The 22,456-nt window shown below is 46.3% G+C and overlaps 1 protein-coding gene across 1 annotated transcript in view; it reads right to left on the bottom strand.

Annotated features, from left to right (window-relative positions):
• The window catches only part of STK32B (serine/threonine kinase 32B), a 365,585-nt gene that overhangs the window by 97,666 nt on the left and 245,463 nt on the right, over window positions 1-22,456 (bottom strand). Inside the window, exon 4 of the mRNA XM_029952429.1 lies at window positions 16,865-17,038. Coding sequence (XP_029808289.1) covers window positions 16,865-17,038 — 174 coding nt within the window. The remainder of the gene's footprint in view (window positions 1-16,864; window positions 17,039-22,456) is intronic.

The following is a 22,456-nucleotide window of genomic DNA, read 5'->3' as shown; positions in this document are numbered from 1 at the left end:
GGATGCGTTCACGGAGAGAGGCATTTGGACTGAGAGAGCATGTGAAGCCCTAACAGTCTCTGTGTGTATGTGTGTGTATGTTTATATGTGTGTATGTATGTATGTGTGTGTGTGTGGACTGGAGAACCATGTGTTTTGTGCTTAGCACAGCCTCCCGCCCTCTTCTCCTGGTTGCTTTGGGGAGCCCCTCCCCCCCTGCCCCCACTGTGGCCCCAGAGGGGCTGCCCACAGACTTCAGAGAAGGCGGATGCATGGTTCAAGTTGCCTGCATCACAGTCTTCCATCCCTTTGGCTACCGGAATTATTTAGGGATAGTCATTTGACTTGAGCAGAACCAATCAGAGGTTTCTCTGGGGTAGTCACATGACTCCACAGAACTGTCGGAAGCTTCTCTGAAGTTAATATATGAATTTGGTGAAAGAAAAGACCCGCTTTCACCGCGGTGGTCCAGCTGGGCAGATCGCATTGTGGGGTTGCTGTCCAAGGAAAAGAGCTCGTTTGCCAAATGAAGCTAGCAGAGACCTACAGAGCAAGATCTCTCTCTCTCTCTCTCTTTGAGACTGAGCCTCAACATCATCAGATATGCTGAACTTTCAGACTTTTAAAATAAAATTTCCTTTTTTCTCAAACTGGTTGGGTGTGGGTTGCCCTACCTTAGTGGCTTAATGGGGCTAGAGGGGAAAAATGAGAATTAGCATCGAATCACAGCAGCCACAAGACATTCTGAGTTACTCTGAAGGCACGAGAAGTCAGTGGACGATTTTGAGAAGCACAGTGACAGTTCTATTTGTTTTACTTTTTTAAGTTTTACTTATTTTGAGAGAGAACAATCAGGGGTGGGGGGTAGAGAGAGAGAGAGACAAAGAATCCCAAGCAGGCTCCATGCTGCCAGCACAGAGCTGGACTCAGGGCTCAAACTCACGAACTGGAAGATGAGGACCTGAGCCAAAACAAAGAGTCAGACGCTCGACGGACTGAGCCACCCAGGAGCCCCCACACTCCTGTTGTTTTAAAAAGATGACTCCAGCAGGAGGATGAGTCATTCATTCATTCATTCATTCATGCAAATATTGTGGGAGCTTCCACTTACCGAGGTGGGGTGGAGGGAGGATGTGTATTCTGAAGCTGATAATTTCTGAGTCATGCCAGGAGGCAGTTTTCCTCTTTAGTAATGGTGCTTATTTAATTAGCAGTGAATGTGGAGTTTCTCTATGTTACACAATGGACTAAACGCTTCAAAGGAACATCTCTCACACAGCAAAACCTCGCAGGTGACGGGACATGTGTCACCATTAGCAAACACATCAGTCGATAAAGGGAACAAAAACAGTCACGAGGGGGAGGCTGGCCCAATGCATTTCTCCACATCTAACTCTGGCTGGTTGCAGCCGCTCTGCCCTGCATGATTTCTTTGTAGCCTTGAACTAGAAGTCATTCTGTGTTGGCCTAGAAGCCTCAACCTTTGACCAATCTTATAATTTCTAAAAGAAGCAAGAGGGAGTGCCAGGAGCAGAACTTGAGCCAAGATCATGGAGCTAGCTCCAAGGCTGGAGACTGTGTTTAATGTGTGAATTCTGCGCAGAGCCGACAGGAGACACGTCACCGAGGCCTTGGACCCTGAGATGGCACCCCAGTATCAGGACCTGCTGCCAACCTTGGCCAACCCTGTGGTCTTGACAAGTCACAGCTTTTCCCTAAACCTTCCCCTTCTCTCTATATGCAAAATAAATGGAATCATAACATTTGGCCCAAGCTAAAGGATTGTTGCATGAATTATATGAAATAATATGATTCTCTAAAGTTTAAATGCAAACTATCAAAATATTTATGTAAAGCATGTATTTACATAAAAAGTGAGTAATCAAAAAATAATTTTTACTTATTTTTGAGAGAGAGAAAGAGAGAGAGAACAAGCAGGGGAGGGGCAGAGATAGAGAGAGAGGGATACACAGAATCCGAAGCAGGTTCCAGTCTCTGAGGTGTCAGTACAAAGCCTGACACAGGGCTCGAACTCATGGCCAGTGAGATCATGACCTGAGCCAAAGCACACAGCCCATCACCGGGCTCAAACCCATGAAGCATGAGATCATGACCTGAGCTGGAGTCAGATTGTTAACTGACTGAGCCACCCAGGTGCCCCAAAGGTATGTAATTTTTAAAAATTCAAGTATAAATTAACATAAAGCATTATATTAGTTTCAGATATACAATATAATGATTCAAAAAATTCCATACACTTCTCAGGGCTCATCATCTTAAGTGTAATCTTAATCACCTTCACCTACTTCATGCCTCCCCCAGCCGCCTCCCACTCTGGCAACCACCAGTTTGTCCTTTGTATTTAGGAGTCTGGTTTTTTGTCTCCTTTTTCGAACTTTGTTTTGTTTCTTAAATTACACATATGAGTGAAATTATATAGTATTTGTCTTTCTTTGATTTACTTATTTCACTTAGCATAATACACTCTAGGTCCATCCATGTTGTAGTAAATGGCAAGATTTCATTCTCTTTTATGGGTGAGTAATATTCCATCACACACACACACACACACACACACACACACCACATCTTCTTTATTTATTCATCAGTCAATAGACATTTGAGTTGCTTCCATATTTGGCTATTATAAATAATGCTGCAGTAAACATAGAGTGCCTATATATTTTTCAATTCGTGTTTTAGTTTTCTTTGGATAAGCTCAGTAGTGAAATTACTGGATCATACAGTAGTTCTATTTTTAATTTTCTGAGGAACTTCCATACTGTTCCCCATAGTCGCTACACTAATCTCCATTCCCATCAACAGTGCACTGGGGGTCCTTTCTCTCTACATCCTTGCTAATCCTTGTTCTTTCTTGTGTTTTAGAGTTCAGCCATTCCGACAGGTGTAATCGCAATGTGGTATCCCAAAGTGGTTTTAATTTGCACTTCCCTGATGATTCGTGATGTTGAGCATCTTTTCATGTGTCTGTGGGCCATCTGTATGTCTTCTTTGAAAAAATGTCTATCCAGGTCTTCTGCCCAATTTTAAACAGGATTATTTGCCTTTTTTTGGTGTTGAGTTGTAGAAGTTGTTTATATATTTCAGATATTAACCCCTTACTGTATATATCATTTGCAAATATCTTCTCTCATTCAGTAGACTGCCTTTTTGTTTTGTTCATGGCATCCTTCACTGAGCAAAAGCTTTTCACTGTGGTGCGGTACCAGTAGTTCCAATCTGCTTTTGTGTCCCTTGCTTCAGAAGACATACCTAGGAAAATGTTTCTCGAGCCAAGTTCAGAGAAATTCTTGCCTTTGTTTTTGTCTAGAATTTTTATGGTTTCAGGTCTCAAATTTAGGTCTTTAACTCATTTTGGGTTTATTTTTGAAACCGATGTAAGAAAATGATCCAGTGTCATTCTTGTGCATGTAGCTGTCCAGTCTTCACAGCACTATTTGTTAAAGAAACTTTCTTTTCCTCACTGCATATTCTTGCCTCCTTTGTCACAGATAAATTGACCATATAATTGTTTATTCCTGGGCTCGATATCCTGTTCCACTGATCTATTTTCGTGCCAGGACCATACTGTTTTGATTACAACAGCTTTGTAGTATATCTTGAGATAGTGGATTATCAGACCTCCGGCTTTGTTATTCTTCTTTAAGACTGCCTTGACTATTTGGGGTCTTTTGTGGGTCTATAAAAACTTTAGGATTATTTGTTCCAGTTCTGTGAAAAGTGCTGTTGGTATTTCGATAAGGATTGGATGATATTTGTAGATGGCGTTTGGTTCTTCTAATCTATGAGCATGGGGTACCTTTCCATCCTTTTGTGTCATCTTCCATTTCCTTCATCAATGTTGTATAGTTTTCAGAGTACAGGTTAAGTTTATTCTTAGGTATTTTATTATGTTTGGTGCCATTGTAAATGAGATTGTTTTCTTAATTTCTCTTTCGGCTACTTATGACTGTACAGAAATACAATGCATTTCTGTATATTAATTTTGTATCTTGCAACTTTTATCAGTTCACTTATCACTTTGAGTGGGCTCTTTTGGTGAAAAAATGTGTATAATCTTACTAAGGGATTTGTGGTCATCTGTCACACATTCTTGACGGTCAAGCACTGTGTTAGGCATTGGAGCTACACTGACAGTGGGAACACGATTTCAAGCTTGAGGGGACAGAAACCAAGTGGTGGAAAGACATGAACCAAATGCCAGGAAGGCCATGTGATAGGGGAGGACTGTAAAGGCATTCTAGTAGCAGAGACGGCAAAACATGGAACTCCAAAGTCACGTGCTTCCCTCCAAAGTCATGGCAGCTGTTGTGGAAAGGACAACACTTGCGTTGGAAGGGACATCAGAACAACAATGTTCTAGGGAAATCTGCCAGGCCATTAGGAAACTGGGGAGTAGGAGTTGGGGAGAAGGCAGGATATCTCTCTAGGCAGTGACCTGGGTGGGGCTGCCTGTCTCTGTGTTTTCATTCCTGCTGGTGGCATACAGTCCCTGCCTCCATGGTACTGCTCAGCTCCAGCTTTCACCGAGCGGGTCCTCTGAGGGTCCAGCTACTGCAGAGGCTTGGCCCCATGGCTCCATGAGAGGACCCTCCCCAGCCCTCTGCCCCTGGGTCCCTCCGGCTTCAGGGGTGCAGCAGAAATCCCCATGTCGTCTCATCATCCATTTGCTCCTCAATATGGAAGAAAGACACCCATGTCACCAATTCCCTGTACTAAGTTCCCTCTGTTTGAGATACTCAAGGTGGTTTCTATTTTCTGCTTGCATCTTGACCTATATACCCAAAGGTCAATAAATTAGTCCACGTTAATGATGGTAATGGATGGAGGCAGAGAGGTGAACCAGGATTTTGCACTCAGTGAACAAGGAAGTAAGAGAGGAGATTTGTGGGGCAGTTTCTACGAAAATAGTACCTGCCAATTTGCCAACAGATCATGAGCAGACAGGGGCTTACATGTATTCCTTTGACTTCTGGGGCTTCATTTTCATTGACTGTGTATGCTTTGTTTGCGTCTTCATATCTGTGATACCAATATGAAGTCAAGGAACACATGTAAAATTCCTGCTTTCAGCGTTGAAAGTTGCTCCTGCAATATACGATTTTCACTGCTTTTGCAAAATAATAATCACAGTGGTCCATATATCTGGATGATGATGAAATCTCTCATGTTAAAAGGAAGTTTGTTTACCAATGCAGAAAAGAAATATGGCTCCTGCCTCAAAACACGTAGAATTTGCAAGCTCCTTCCATGGTGGTGGAAGGAAGCAATCTCATCAGTGTGAGCACCAGAGGTTAATTCTAATGGTTAGTATCCTGTGAACTGAAAAACTGATTTCAGGTGTTCCCTTCACATGTGTCACGTGACTTTAACATTCACAGCAGCTTCCCGATGGGCTGCCCTGACCTCAACTTCTCTCTCTTGGAATGTCTGCTGCGTGTGGCTGCTACATGCATCTTCCTGGGGCACGCTCTTCATCTTCCCAGCGTCTGCAGAAGAAAGCCTGGATCCTTTAGTCCAGCAGCGAGGCTCCTCATTAGAAAACTCTAGCCCAGATGCTTCCTCAAAAAATTAAAAATAGAATTGCCCTATGATCCAGCAATTTGACTTCTGGGCATAGTCTCTCAAAATTGTTCAGAGCAGCATTGTTCACAATAGCCAAAAGGTGGACGCAGACCAAATATCCGTAAACAGATGAACGGATAAACAAAATGTGGTCTACCCATCTAAGGGGATATTATTCCGCCTTTAAAAAAACCCAGAAAACCTCTGGGGCACCTGGGTGGCTCTGCCAGTTAGGCAGCTGACTTGATTTCGGCTCAGGTCATGATCTCATGGTTGTGAGATTGAGCCTCGCACTGGGCCCTGTGCTGAGTGTGGGGCCTGGTTCAGATTCTCTCTCTCCTTCTGTCTCTGTCCCTTCCCCTTTGTGTTTTCTCTCTCAAAAGAAACAAATAAAATAAACATTAAAAAAAAGGAAATTCCCACACCATGGATGAAAATGAAGGGCATTATGGTAAATGACATAAACCAATCACAAAAGGACAAATCCTGTATGATTCCACTTACACCAGGTACCACCTAGAGCGGTCAGCTTCGTAGAGAGAGAAAGTAGACTGGTGGGTACTGGGGGCCGAGGGGAGAGAGGAATGGGGAGTTGTTATTTAATGGATATCTATGGATTCTCAGTTTGGGATGATAAAAAAAAGTTCTGGAGATTGGTTGTAGAACTGTGTGACTGTGCTTAACATTACTGAACTGTATAGCTAAAAATGGCTAAAATGGTAAGCTTACATGATGTGTATTTTACCACAACTGAAAGAAAGACCATGAAAAGGACTCTAGCTCCACTTTCCAGCTTCACCCTCTGTTGGCTCTAAAGCTATCTGGCTGACACCCACCACATGTACCCTGAGCCTCCTGCACATCTGATCCCGCCCTGCCTGCCTTGGCTATGCCCTCCCATACCCAACGGCTGCAATGATCAGAAGACAGCCAGCCCCTCACAGCAGAACCCACACCCTCCTATTGCACAAAGGGTTGTCTGAGCTCAGCTGGCACCCCCTCCCCAGGGTGGGCCCACAGCGACACTGTTCCTGACTTAGGGCTTCTTCCTGCAAAGCATGCAGAGCTCTCCGCCTTGTTTTAATGTAATTTGTGAGCATATTGGATCTTCCCCACACTGGGTATGGAGCACTCTGAGGACTGGTGTGGTTCTGCCCCAATTCTGTCATCCGAGAACGAGGCATTGGATCTGGTATCTCAAAGCAGGGTTTTTCAAATGGACCACAAGTGTTCTTTTGAGTCTCTCTTTCCAGGTAACTGAACGGTGGTTGGTGTGGCCAACAGGGGTATTAGGGAAGATCATCCTCATCTGAGCTTCCATCAAAATGTTTCTCTGATATCCAACAAGAGCCTCATCTTCTCTGCATCTGGAGGAGGAAAGGCCGCCCCCGCCAGTCCATCTTCCACAGAGCAACCAGAATGATCCTGAACAGAGCAGCCAGCACCCACCTCTATTGAAAACGTAAATCAAATCATGCCATTGCTTTGTCGGAAGCCCGGCCACAGCTTTCCACTCTCTCAGGATAAAAGCTGAAACAGCTAAATCCCTATTACCCTCCGGTTCACCTCTCTTCCTGCCCTCCCTCCACCACCCTCCCTGATGCTCGCACGGCTCCAGCCATGCCAGTTCCTCGCTGCTCCCCAGACACAGCCAGCATACTGCCATCTCAGGGCCTCCACGCGCCTGCCTTGAAAGGGTACCTCAGGATTGCCACACCTCACTCCTCACTTCCTCCAGCTACCTGCTCACGTGTCCCTGTATCCGAGAGGTCTTTCTCTGCCCACTCCCCTAAAGCAGAAGCCAGCCGGACCCACACCTATGGCTCACTCTAGGTTGCCACAGAATCTGACAGCGCTTGTCATCCTCTGACATACCACGTATGTATTTGGCTACTTGTTGTCTGCTTCCCTCCATTAGAACACACGCAAAGAAGGCAGAAACTTGACCAGATCAAGTGCACTGTTCACTGCTGCATCCATAGCCTGACATGATGTAGGTACTTGGTAAGTCACTATTGAGTGGCTGGCTGGTTGGCTAGATACATCAATGGATAGATGGATGGATGGCTGCCTGGATGGCCGGATGGATGAATGGATGGAAGGATGGACTGATGGATGGATGGATGGAAGGATGGACAGGTGGATGGATGGATGGATGGATGGATGGATGGATGGATGGATGGATGGATGAATGGATGGAAGGATGGACTGATGGATGGACTGATGGATGGATGGATGGATGGACGGATAGATGGACAGATGGATGGATGGATGGACGGACGGATAGATGGACAGATGGATGGATGCATGGGTGAACGGGTGAATGGATACATGTGAAGACTACATAGTTGTCAGTTCAGCACATGGGAGTAAGGCGCAGTGTCACATTAGGTATCACCATACTTTCCATATTTATTTACTGTACATATGGAAAATCTGCACCATCTTTCCCTTTTCTTTCCTTATCTCAACCCCCATGTCACATCAAGGAATTATTTTAACAATCCTTGTGGCAACTGTCACAGGACAGAGCCCACATTTATTAATCTTGCATGCAAGGTCCTGCACAAAGAGACTTGCTGTAAGCCAACCCCCTCTCTGTGTTGTGTCCTCCACCATCTCCACCTCTCCACTATCTGTCTCTAATGTTAAAATGCTATTCAGACTTCGAAGCCCATTTCCTCCCTGAGCCCAAGCAAGGCATAAAGCATACGTGGTATGTCGCTTGTCAGAACTACTGTATTGTGTCCCCACCTATCTCTCTTACGATTCATATCCTTTCCAGCCCTGTCTTTTCCTCATGTGTAATAGGGGAGAGGGACTACGCTGAATTGTAATGGGATACATACACTGGCAACTGTGTGTGTCTGTCTGTCTGTATATACGTACAAACGCATCTACAGATGTACGTTGTATACACACATATCCTGGCACATGGTGAGGACGGAAACATGCTAACTATTATTGCGAATCATCAGTGTGCTCCTCCCATAGGGCTGAGGCTTCTGGAGAGTAGTTTTGTTGTTCTTGATGTTTCTGTGTCCTTAATGCCCAAGCTTTGACCTTCCTCTGGTACCATTTATTGGCTGATGAATGAGTGAAGGATACCGGTTAGGGAAGGGATTCAAAGCTGAGGGGAACGGAATGGGAAAAAGCTTCAGAAATCTTAGCGTTTTTGCTGTGTGCTGACATTTCCAAAAACGCTGGCCCGATTTCCCGACACTGCATTCACGGTCTTGGTTTTGAAGTTCTTCTGTAAAACAGCCTCTAATTTATTGGATCCATTTGGAGGTTTGCTTTCTGCTTTCATATTCTGCTCCCAGATTGCATTCTAGTTTCTCTGACATTAAGTTGAGACCCAGGTCCTTATTTCAAAAATTTATTATCTAACATAAACACTCTCTGTCCAACTGCAGGAGCAATTTACACCCAGAGACGGAAGAGCCCCTTTAAGGGATAAATTGGATTCTCTCGTACATCACTTTTATATCATCACGAAGCCATAAATTCTCACAATGCTGGCCTGTAACAGAAGGGAAACTAAGCTCTGTGCCCGGAAATAATGAAGTCACTCCTGAAATTGAATTCGAATTTCCATCCTAAATGACACTTCTGCTTGCTGTCCAAGTTTTTCCATCTGAAGATTTCTTTCCAGTTGCTATGACCCCAGTACCACAGTAATGAAGAGATACGCCTGATATGGTCCCTCTTGGATCTGACGAGAACTGTGAGTTATTCTCGGTGCAGTGGTGGCGGGGAAGGGTTGGGAGGATATTTAGACCTACAAAAATAGGTCCTATTGGTTTCATCGTAGGCTGACTGATCATTGTTGTTTTGTTATGGATCGCACCGAAGGCGAGGATCGTGTTCAGCATTGTGTCAGGAGTTCTTTATGGATCGTTCATTCCGTTTCCATGCAGGCCCACTTTGAAAGTGACAAAACTGAGGCATGATGAGATGAATTTTCTGGGCTCTTACAGCTGGTGCCGGTGGTGGCGTCAGGACTCCAACCTGGGCAGTCCAATCTAATGCTCATGTTGGATAGACATGACACAGGATAGAGCTGGGTCCAAGCACAAAGTGCCAAAATTTTGGGTGATGTTAAAGTGATTTCTGTAGCTCTGAATTTTATCAAGTGTATTTTCTTTCCTTCCAAGATACTCCCTCTCCCCGATTATGTAGTTTTCAACAAAGAACTAGAAATAGATGTATATGGAAATGTAATTTTAATCAGCATTAAAAATACATTAATTTCTATAGAAAAAAGTACACTGTATTTGAATTCACGTATTATGTATATATACATAAATAAAACATTGCCACTATAAAAATACAACTAACAAAAAATAAAGTTCATGTTTGAGGAATACCTTCCCCTTAGGGAGAAAGTTATTTATATCTTGATTTTCTTCATTAAAAAGATGACACGCTCATTAAAGAAAATTTCAAAGTGGAGAAAAGAAGAAAAGGGATTTCATGAAATCTCCCTTCCATGCCGGCACAAGGGGAAACCTCCCTCGAATCTTTTTCTATTTGATAACAGTGTTATGCAACTTCATAAGCTATCATTTTCTTTCGTGATCATAACAATAACTGCTTTTAATATTGCTTCATTTTTTCCCTTTTTTTCAAGGTATGCTTCATGCCTAGCATGGAGCCCAACACGGAGCTTGAACTCACGATCCTGAGATCCAAACCTGAGCTAAGATCAAGAGTCAGACACTTAGTGACTGGGCCACCCAGGCGCCCCACTACTGCAGGGTTTTCACAGTCAGTGTTATACGTAAGGGCGCACCACAGTCTCAAGGCTCCAAAGGGAAGGGATACCATTTATGAAGCCGATTTCTTTTCTTCGGGTTATTTTAGAACGATCAATTATCATGAGCAGTGCTGTACTGAATCCCCTCACATTTCGAGCCTCGTGTGCTGGCCAGACTGGAGCCTTACCGTACATTCCAAGAAGTGAAATCACTGGCTTGAAGTGTATGAATATTCAAAAGTGCTTGAATTTGAATCTTATTCTCAAATATCTTTCCAAAAGGGTTGTAACTGTTTTCACCAGAGAACATTTTTCTAGAATGCTTTGTCTTGGGAGACACCCCCTTCCACCAAAAGCCATCATCACCCAAAAGCCTGACTGATCCTTGGGGATACATTTTATCCTGGCTCCTCTGTGTTCTGAGTCGCTTTGAACGTGGCTCTCAGCGAACACTTCTCACAGGAGCTGAGCTGGTCATTCTTTATGTCTGTCTCGCTAACCCACTCTGAGCTGGGGGCAGACACACAGTAGGTGCTCAGTGCATAATTATGAAGCATTTGGGCTCTGAAGAAAGGGACCACGTACTTATGTATCAGGGTTCCTATTGTGCTGCCCATCCACAAAAAGTGCCAATTAAATACAGTAAAACCTTGGTTTGCAAGCATAATTCATTCCGGAAACGTGCTTGTAATCCAAAGCACTTGTGTATCAAAGAGAATTTCCCCATCAGAAATAATGGAAACTCAGATGATTCATCACACAAGACAAAAATATTCACATAAAAGTGATTACAATACTGTAACCTGATACAAAATAATGAAGAAAATACAAAATATAAAGAAAAATAAATTGACCTGAAGTTACCTTTGAAAGCCTTCATGTGTGAGAGAGACAAGAGGGAGGAGGGTTACTGTGTAGGGCGACTTTCCCGATCACTACGGAATCACTGCTACCTATTGGCTCAACGGAACCTTCTTCTGCATGGGGGCCATTGTATGTGCTCTAGGGGATGCTGAGTAGGATGCAGTATTACACTCTTGTCATGTACTGTATGTAAAGTAACTGGCAATAAGGCGGCAGAGGAAAGAGTCTGTATCCGCAGGCAGCCTGACCTAGAATGAGGCAAAGCTTTCCTAAGCTTACTCATGTCTAGAAAAGCAAAGGATTGTCCATAGCTGCTTTGAAGTGACAAAACAAAACAAAACAAAACAAAACCCACTAGTGCCAGTTGCAGGCACCTTGCAGGTCCTGAAATAGTGACCTGACCCTCACCTGAGCCATGAGCTCCCTTCAAATCAGCTCATTGTCCTCAAGGGGATGGACAGAATGCAACTGCATCTACCATGGACCAAGAGACTCTAAGAAGACCACAGAGAGTATTCATTCCTCCTTTTTTTTTTTTGATGAAAGGTAAAGTATTATATATCAAAAGAATCACGACTACAGAAAAACAGCAAGACATTTTTACCATCAAACATGAGACTTCAAAGGAGCTTCACGTCTGCGGCACACGACTTTGGGCCCCAGCAGAGACCTTTCGGAGGCTGTCCTCTTAAATGCCAAGGGACACATGGGCAGAAAGGTTGCAGGAAGCAGAGCATGATATTGACTTATCAAATGTGAACTTATATTTGTGAGTGATTACAAGAAAGTCTGTCTTTCCTTTCTTTCTTCATTACTTCATTGATTCAGTAAATGGTCACATGGGGCAATGTATCAGGTGTTGAAAATATGAAGATAAACAAGGTAGAAAAGATGCCCACCCGCAGGGCCTGGGCAGATAGGCAGGTTTATTCTCTGGCTACCGAGAAATATGACACATGGCTCAGTCACCCACCTGGGATTGCGTCCCAGGAAAGAAGTGGACAATGTGCTTAACAGGGTGGGGAACGGGACAGGAACCCTGGCTAGATAAAAAGGCAGCTGGGGACCCCCTCTGAGGAAGTGAGGGTCTGGTCCCTATTCTGGCTCTGTCTAGGGGTTATCCGAACGGGACATCAGTGGGTCAGGACATAACCCTAGCTTGCCTTTTGTGTCTGGGAAGGCGGCAAGGTACGACGGAGAGAGACTGTGACCACAAGTCATAGTCTAACTTACAACCGCAATCCTGCTGCGTTGTAACTGTGTGACTTGGGGCCAGGAGCGTAACAGAAGTCTCACACACCGTTGGAACAGAGCCTGTCCCGGGGGCATTAGTGAGGACTCGTCAGAGCCACATGGGCTAATGTTCATGCTAATACGTGCCCAAACGCTCATTCGTATCAGCACTTCGTGAGCACTGCAGTGCAATTTGAATGAGATAGGTGGACTGGCGTGGGATCTGGGGTCGGAGTGTCTTGATCCTGGTTCCACGATTTCCAGTCCGGAGCCAGGAGGCAAATCACTCTTTGCAAAATGCGGGTCACAGTACCGAGCCCGTTTTGTTTGTTAAAAGTTTATTTACCACCTCACACCGGTCAGAGGGGCTAAGATGAACAAATCAGGAAATGACATGCTGGCGAGGATGTGGAGAAACGGGCACCCTCTTGCCCTGTTGGTAGGGATGCAAACTGGTACAGCTGCTCTGGAAAAGTGTGGAGGTTCCTCAAAAATTAACAATAGAACTCCCCTTGACCCAGCAATCGCACTGCTGGGATCTACCCAAGGGACACAGACGTCCTGATGCACAGGGGCATGTGTTTCCCAGTGTTCATAGCGGCACTTTCAACAATAGCCCAATTATGGGAAAAGGCTAAATGTCCATCGATGGATGAATGGATCAAGAAGATGAGGTTTATCTATACAATGGAATACTACTTGGCAATGAGAGAGAATGAAATCATGCCATTTGCAGCAAAGTGGATGGAACTGGAAGGCATCATGCTGAGTGAAATAAGTCAGTCAGAGACAGACAGATATATGTTTTCACTCATACGTGGATCTTGAGAAACTTAAGAGAAGACCGTGGGGGAGGGGAAGGGGAAAATAGTTACAAACAGAGAGGGAAGGAGGCAAACCATAAGAGACTCTTAAATACAGAGAACATTTGATGATTTTCCCCTACTTGGATACCTTCACACTAAAGGGGTATACTCTGAAATACCTCATGCTTTCTATAGATCTATAACACTACCCTCAAAGGATGGATATTTGTCACCACTGAGTATATAAAAAAAAAGAGGAAACATGGGTTTCAAAGTCAAATCTGCAGATGAAAGAAAGCGAATGAAGCTGCTAGAAGATACCAGGCACAGTTAAATCCTTTATGATCCCTTTCTCATGGAATCTGCACAACAGCCCCATGAAGCAGGCACCATCAGGTCCATTTTACAGATTTGAAAACTGAGGTCCCAAGAAGTTCAGCCATTGATGTTAAGTAACTTGCCCAAGGCCACCAAGATGGAAGGTACAAGTCTTCGGTGACCCAACCCAGGCCTGAATTGGTAGGATAATTCTACAACTTTCAATGGTGGCAACTTCCAAGAAAGCAACATCCGTTTGTCTGTATAAAATATGGCATCAGGCAGTGCCTGGCTGACTCAGTTAGTAGTGCATCCTACTTTTAATCTCAGGGTCATGAGTTTGAGCTCCCCCTTGGTGGGGAGCTTACTTAAAACATATGGCAACTGGAGTGTCTCGCACATAAGGAGTGGGAGATTCATACATTCATCTGTCGAATTAACACAACACATTGCACGGCATTATCATATATCCCTATGCACAGTGTGTAGTGCGCATAATTTCAAGTCTGAACGCGCATTCATAAAGCAATTTATTGCATGATACGGAAGGGGAAAAAGTGGACTCAAAGCTCTGCCAAGTCTGCCACTTTAGAAGTGGTAAGGTAATTCCACTTGGCGGATTTTTAGCCATTTCTCTAAATGGTCAGCTAGCTCCTTTTCTCCAGGGTAGATGTGGAACCTGAGGCAGATGACCTGACGTACAGTGACTTAAAAACATTGGCTGAAATGGAAACGTGGACCCAACCATCATGCCCTTATGTGACAGTTCCAATTTCTGCCTGTCGTGGGCTCTGCTCTGGGCAGTTGGCATCCATCTCAACAATGTCCACATGACTCTGTGTCTGGGGCAAATGAGGCCAAGTGATCATCTTTAGCGCACAAGTGCAGAAATGGCTGTGATAATTCACGAATGACATTTGTGAAACAGATTGGTAAAGAACGTGGTCCTTTGAGCACCTTCAAAGAAGCCCAACCGGCCCACAGAGGCGACTCTGGCATGGGGTGACCTTCCTTGACAAATATAGCACAGGCTTCCAAACAGAGCCGAAGCCAGAGTTACTGCGTGCAAAGGCGGGTGGATGACTGCATGAATGAACAATGGGCCTTCAATGAACACCCTGCATTCCACTGAGCAAGCCCTTTACTACTATAAACTACAACCACCATCACTACTACAACTGTCTCTTCTCCTCCTCCTCCTTGCCCTTGTTCATAGTGTGGTGCTGCTTATTTGCCTTAAAATTATACATGCAAATAACCCAAGGAGTCAATGGTTCTGCAAGTGCTATAATACAGAAACAACCCCTATCACTTTCTCATCATCTCTCCCTCTCCAACCATCCATCCATCCGTCCCTCCATCCATCTTGTCCAGGTGACAATTTTGGTAGATGTAGCTCCTTCTCTCTAAAATCATAGGTAACTTTTGCACTTCAGGCTCCATCTGTTGGCCTCCCGCTGCGGAAGATGAGGACATAGCACTCTTGCCTCCCCAGGAGCCCCCAGGCTCATCTTCCCATCCTGCCATTCCCAGCGGAGTGTTGTATTTCTGGTTGGACTGACCTTCAAGGCCGCAATGATTATGATTGTATGGAACCGGTTCACGTGGTAAGCTGTACTATATACAGACAACATCTTGTACAATGCTTCCATTCCCGGGAGTTAGTAACAGTCTTTTATTTATTGATTTTCCCCCCCAAACTTATCATTTATTCAACTTCAGATGCTTCACCAACTAAATAACCTCCACTCAAGGCATTCAGATGCATTAGGAATCCCACCAGCCATGCTTCCTGGAGAAGTCTGTCCCCGGGTCTGCTGACCCATTCCAACTGGCACTGATCAGGGTCTTCACTGTAGGCACAGCCAACATCCTTGGACCTCCCGTTACCCCCATCCTGGAGACTCTCCATGCCTCTCTCCCCTGCTAGAGCCCCACATTTTCCATTTCCTCCTTCTTCCTGATTTATTTCTTTAATTTAGTGGAGTCCACCGCTTTTTCTGATAGTTCCTCCAGAAAAGGTGAATGTGAGGTACGTTTTTTGGAGACCTTGAACTTCTGGATATGTACATCCTCACAACTGATTGACATGCATGTGTCCACTGCTTTCCAGCACCTGTTAAACCCCAAACACTTCTGATTCCTTAGCCTTTATGGCCTATTGTTCCCCTGCGGAAGCTGATGGGACCTGGGGTTTGTCTTGATGGGCGTCTTTCAATCTGGAAACCCATGTATTTCAGGTCCAGGAGATGTCCTATGATTATTTCATTGATGATTTCTCTCTCACTATGTTTTCTCTCTTGTCTCTCTCTCGCCTGATGTTGGGACGACCAGATGGTTCTCTCATTTTCTTCGATTTTCTCTTGTATTTTCTACTTATCTTTCTATTTTACTATATGAGGGGCGTGAACTGTGTCTTCTAACTCGTGGTTTGAGTTTTTCATTCTACTGTTGTATTTTTAATCATTCAGCACTCGCCATCTCCTTTCAGATTCCTCTGTATTTTTCTGTAGTCTCCTCTTCAGTCTTCCCCATCTTGGTGAGTTTGTCATTTATTGAATATTCTAGCTGTCGTTTTACTGGGGTTTCAGGAGGAACAAACTGTAGATGTGTGTGTGTGTGTGTGTGTGAGATGTGTGAGTGTGTGTGTGTACATGTGTGCATGCTTAATCTACCATCTTTACCTAGAAGGTCAAGTCTTTCTTTACCATGTCTTCCAAAATCGCGTAAGTTAGAAGAGCGGTGAGGCACAGAGTGACTCGGGGTGAACAGATCTGGAACCACTCACGTTGACCCCTCCTCCGGAAAGAGTGAGAACCATTTGCTCGTGCCACCGTCACTTTTGGAAGCCTCTCGCTGGCCTCCTGCCTCTGTGGACAGAGCTGTGCACGGGCAGGGGGAGGCCAGGGCCCTGAGGGAGCGGCAGGAACCCAGAGCTTAGAACCAAAGCCCAGGGCGGCACAGAGCCTTGCCCAGGAGAAAGAAATCCTCCATGCGACCCCTGATTTCACGGATGGAAAGGCAGTGAGTAGATACCCTCACACTCCCAACTAATGCCATGGGACCCTTCTAACCTGAGACCGGGGGAGCCAGAACTTTCCAGCCTCCCGAGGTCACGCTGGAACAGAGAAGCAAAGCAGACAGCAGCCGCGTCTCTCCGGCGGGGAGGTCGGCCTCGGATGCAGGTGACAAGGGAGGGGGTCGGTAGAGGATGTGAGAGCAGGAAGGGGCTGCTCAGATGCTCGGGGACGCCGCGTGCTGCCTCCCCGCCCGGCCGCCGGCCGCCCCCGCCCCCACCACCGGCCCGCCGCCCGCTCACCTGTGGATGATGTGGAACCTCTGCAGGTACTCCAGGGCCAGCGCCAGCTCGCAGATGTACAGCTTCACGGCCCCCTCGGAGAAGTGCACGTTCTGCTGCAGGTGGTAGCGCAGGTCCCCGCCCAGGAGCAGGTCCACCACCATGAACATGTCCTCCTCGTCCTGGAAGGAGTACCTGGGGGCGCACAGGGACAGAGCAGTCAGGGACTGAGGTACTCCGACATCCTCCGGACCAATGCCCCCATTTTACAGAAGGGCAACCTGAGGCTCAGAGAGAGGCCCTGATTGTCACCGGAGTCACGGGCGCCTGCAGACAAGTGGCATTTTAACCAAGGCCGGGCATCAACCTACGACTTTGTTTTCATTGTTAAAATTTTTTAGGGGCTCTTGGGGGGCTCAGCCGGTTAAGCGTCTGACTTCGGCTCAGCTTCTCAGGGTGCGTGAGTTCGAGCCCCAGGTCGGGCTCTGTGCTGACAGCTCAGAGCCTGGAGCTGCTTCAGATCCTGTGTCTCCCTCTCTCTCTGCCCCTCTCCCAATTAAGCACTCTCTCTGTAGCTCTCAAAAGAAACAAAATTTAAAAATAAAATAAAAATTTTAACGTTTTTATTTAAATTCCAGTGGATTAATATATGGTGTGACGTTAGTGTCGAATGTACAATCTAGTGATTCAGCCCCTCATACACCGCGTGCTCATCACAGGTGCCCTCATCACCTGCTTCACCCATCCCCCGACCACCTGCTCTCTGGTGACCAGAAGTTCGTTCTCTATAGTTAAGAGTCTGTTTCTTGGTTTGCCGGTCTCCCTCTTTATTTTTTTCTCCCTTTGCTCATTTGTTTTGTCTCTTAAATCCCACATAGGAGTGAAATCATATGGTATTTGTCTTTCTCTGACTGACTAATCTCACTTAGCATTATATTCTCTAGATCCATCCATGTTGTTGCAAATGGCAAGACTCCATTTTTTTTTAAACAGCTGAGCCACATTCCGGTGTATATATTACTTTGTCTTTAGCACCTGCTTTAATTAGGTGTGTTCCGAACTTGAGGTAGGTAGTCTCCAACGCCGTGTCCCCCTCTTTAGTGTCCCTCTATTCCCTCCCACCACTTGTCACTCCCCACAGGGAGCTGGGGTCTGTGCCCACTGAATGCAGTGATGGTCTAGCAAGTCGGCGTCCAGGCCTTAAGGGGACCGGGAGCTCCTCCCACAACTCAGCCAGAGCCCAAGCCCCGTGGAGAGGCCATGAGAAGGAAACACAGGAGCTCCCGCGACAGGCCTGGCTGAGCGGCCAGGGACAGCCAGCCAGCCACCTGCAGCGCGGGCGTGAGCCACCTCGGGCATCAGGAGCCACCGCGGCCCGGCTGGCATCACGGGGCGCAGAAACACTGCCCAGGGGAGTGCGGTCAGCTCCCAGATCATGAGGAAATAAAGAAACTGTGTTTTAACGCACTACGCTTGGGGGGTTGTTTGTTTCAGCCATAGAGAATGACACATTACTCATTTCGTTTTTACAAGATGCATTCCAGCTTCCTAAGGACTGAAGAGCCAACATATAGAAGAACCTCAAGATGGTGTTAAAAACGCTATCGAGGAATCTCACCCTCCTAAGGTGTTTTCACATTCCGTACAGAACCGTGGAACGTAATATGGGGATCCTGAGATACAATCACGGAATGACAGATCGTTATCATGGGGGCTTAGACCTTGGTCTCAGACCCGCGGGGATTAGACCTGGGCCATCCAGCCTCTTCCCGTCGTTCGACGGAAAAGGAAACTGAGGTCCAGAGGGAAGAAAGGACCCACAGAGTCACCCAGAGGATGGGCCCAAGAACCCAGCCGTCTCTCTCCAGCGCATTTACGACGACGCACCGCTAGGTGGTGCTGTGACGCACGCTGAGCTCTCCTAACGGTACCGGGAAGGGTTCCCTGGATTCAGTGCCAGTATCTCATTTACGAGTTTGCGGAGAGTGTTCCAAGTGACAAGACCCCTCATTTTCCTACCTGCCACTGCCCTGACCCAGATTTGGTATCATGGTAATACTGGACTTGTATGATGAAGTGGGGCTTTGTGTCCTCGTCAAGAGACGTTTATGAGAAGCATCGCTAGTTTGCAGAAAGTCTGGTCTCGAAATGCCTTCCATTCCCACACTTCTGATTCACCGGGGTTTCTCTCTCTTACTTAAGGTGCTCCTGTTGGTGCTGTCCGAAGATTCCGGCTCCTTCCTTTCAACAGAGATGAGCAAATCAATGACCTGGGCTGACTAGGAGGTGTAGACCCATGTCTCCTGGCTGCTGGTGTTGGGTCATCAGGCCCCATTGGGGTGCTCCTTGGGACACATGAAAGAAAGGCTTTCTCTTCTGGGTTTTCCAGGCTAGACGCCGTGAAACCCTCTTGCCCCAAGTGGGGGTACAACCCGTCTGCAGCGTGAAGCTGCAGGGGGTCAAGCAGGGTGAGGACCAAACACAGACAGAAGCCTTGTTGGAGATGCTGCCGCCTTCAGAAGCCTGAATGTCATGCTTACACGGTAATGACGTGCCTTCTGACCTAAGCTACTTAACACAGCCTGTCATTTGAGACCGAAAGGGTCATCTGGTACCTCTTTCTGCGTATATGCTACTGGAGAGGAGGGTTCAGATGCCCAAAAAGGATCCACGGGAATTAGCTGTAAGTGCCTCCTACGGATGTCCAATCTGTATTCGAATAGTTGAAGGACTATTGAAACATCACATTAATAACCGGTTAAGTTCTGCACCCTTGTTCACAGCTAAACTGTCAAAGGGTATCTCATCCGATATCCCGTCAGAACTCTTTGGAAGAGCAACGTGAATTTTTAGGAGAGAAACTTGAAGACTGGAATGAATTTTAAGAGGAAATCCAAAATGCGAAGAAAACAATCATTTAAGCAATCACTCAGGTTGTGGCTTTCTCTCGCCACAGATCCATATTTTTTTGCCCCAGGCCCTAGACTCTACATCCCCAAGGAGACTCAATGTTGTTACTGGAGAACAGAAAATGACCTTTCATTTATCTCTGCAGTTCTGTGCCGCTATTCCGCAGCTCTGTGAAACTCTTCCTTTCGCCTCCTCTTGGGCTGGAGTTATAAGCATGTTCTCGTGTTTGTGCTGCACATTGTCATGGAAATGATGGAGATCACAAATGAGAGACCTGCACTCTATGGCCCTTAACACTGAGCCAGGGAGAAATCAATTAGGTTCTTCTTCTAACATCCAAGAAGTTCAGGAGTTGGAAGGTACCAGTCTTGGCCTGGACATGGAAATACACCAGCACGCAGAACCCTATGTCTGGTTTAAAAATTTTTTAAATTAGTTTCCAATCTTGTTCTAAAAAGCTTTAAAGGCACTTGTGAGGAGAAGCACTGGGTGTTATATGGAAACCAATTTGAAAATAAACTATTATTTTAAAAAAGTTTATTTGCAAAATATACATTATTTAACAAAATTAAAATTTGGGGCACCTGGGTGGCTCAGTCAGTTAAGCGTCCGACTTTGGCCCAGGTCATGATCTGGTGGTTTGTGAGTTCGAGCCCCATGTTGGGCCCTGTGCTGACAGCTCGGAGCCTGGAGCCTGGTTCGAATCTGTGTCTCCTGAATCTCTCTCTGCCCTTCCCCTGCTTACACTCTGTCTCTCCCTCTTTTGAAAATAAATAAACATTTTAAAGATTTTTAAAAAAGTAAATAAGCCATACATCAGGTCAAAGAATAAAAAAGGAATTCAAGAAACTGTAAACAGGCAAACACATCCTAATGCATAGTCAGAGAGCTTGTGTGCTGGCCCCAAACAGGCCATAAATGTACGTCTAGCCTTTCCGGCAAGCAGAGAAACACGATCAGCCTTATGATCCAGGGTCCACATGGAAACAAAATATCAGTTGTAGAGGAAAAGCATGATTATTCCTGGTCCGAAGCCAGAAGGAAATTTCTCCCCCTAGATTCTCACAAAAACGGCATTTTGTAGTGGGCCAAACAATCATCTACATAAAGCGCCTCTGCACGGAGGAACACGCTTAGCAGGGATTTTTTTGTACCGTGTTCAAGACACACCAGAGGCATCAAAGTCCAAGTCTGTTAAAGCGGTGCTACGTGGGGGAAGAACGGTGGTCTAGGGGTCGTGCTTTTTTAACTGGAAGACAAATTTAGAGGAGACACCCTGTAATGCCCTCAGGGACCCCATCACACGGGAGAGATTGCCCACACAGCCACAGAGGTGCAGGGGGCTTCTCCCACGAGCCAGCCTGGCGCCAGAGGCTGGGACTCAGAGGAAGAGGTCGCCCTCACGGCTCACCTGAGTTTGGGGTAATCAGAGGGGCTGGAATTTGATGTCATGTGCTGTGACAAGTAACTGCCGCGGGTCCATTTTTCCCCCTGGACGCGGACCCTGCACCCCCACATTCCTGAGGAGCTCCATGTGGTCCCTGCCACCCCCATTGGCTCACGCACTCACAGCCTCCCCTACCATCCCCCTTCTCCTCCCAGGGCGGGGTAGTGGCTCCAGACCAGGGTAACGCTGCCCCCTGGGGACATTTAACAAAGTCTGGAGACACTTTGGTTGTCACAGCTGGAGGGATGCTCCTGGCATCTGGTGAGTAGGGGCCAAGGACGCTGCTAAGCCTCCTTTGAGGCCCAGGACGGCTCTCCACACGAAGAATGGCCTGGCCCCAAGTGTCCACTGTGCCATGGCTGGGCAACGGTGGTTTAGATTCATGCTCATGCTTATTTTTTTTAATTTTTAAAATGTTTTCTATTTATTTTTGAGAGACAGAGACAGCATGAGAAGGGGAAAGTCAGAGAGAGAGGGAGACACAGAATCTGAAGCAGGCTCCAGGCTCTGAGCTGTCAGCCCAGAGCCCGATGTGGGTCTCGAACTCACGAACCGTGAGATCATGACCTGAGCCAAAGCCAGATGCTTAACCGACTGAGCCACCCGGGCGCCCCCATGCTCGTGCTCTTAGAAGCCTTCCCCCTTAACCCTGGAAGACTGAGCTGGGGGACACTCTCTTTGGTCCCTGGTGCCCTATAATAGCACTGATACGGCACCTACCATGGGCCAGGCACTGTTCTAAGTGCTTTATGTGCTAATCCATTTAATTCTCCCAACAGCCCTTTGAGGTAGGTAGCAGTAGAAACTACTTTGGACAGATCTGGACACTGAAGCTCAGGGGTGGGTAAAGAACATTTCCTAGGGGACACCTGGGTGGCTCAGTCGGTTGAGCGTCTGGCTTCGGCTCAGGTCATGATCTTGGGGTTCATGGGTTTGAACCCTACGTCAGGCTCTGTGCTGATGGCTCAGAGCCTGGAACCTGTCTTCAGATTCTGTGTCTGCCTCTCTCTTATGCCTCCTCTGCTCATGATGTCTCTCTCACTCTCTCAAAAATAAATAAAACATTAAAAAGTTTTTTTTTAAAGAACATTTCCTAGGAAATGGAAGAGCTGCGAGTTGAACCAACATAACCCATCTCCAGAACATAGAATCCCTGCCTGAGGCTCGGCAGCACTTTCCTTGCGGCTCGGGGACTCTCTCCATGTCTCCCACCAGCCCGCCATCTCTGTGCGCGAGGACCAGGCGTGTTTGGCCCT

This window comes from Suricata suricatta, chromosome 1, assembly GCF_006229205.1.
Source record: "Suricata suricatta isolate VVHF042 chromosome 1, meerkat_22Aug2017_6uvM2_HiC, whole genome shotgun sequence".
Classification (NCBI taxonomy): domain Eukaryota; kingdom Metazoa; phylum Chordata; class Mammalia; order Carnivora; family Herpestidae; genus Suricata; species Suricata suricatta.
Note: the sequence above shows the minus strand (reverse complement) of the source record. Positions and strands in the feature narration are given on the sequence as shown.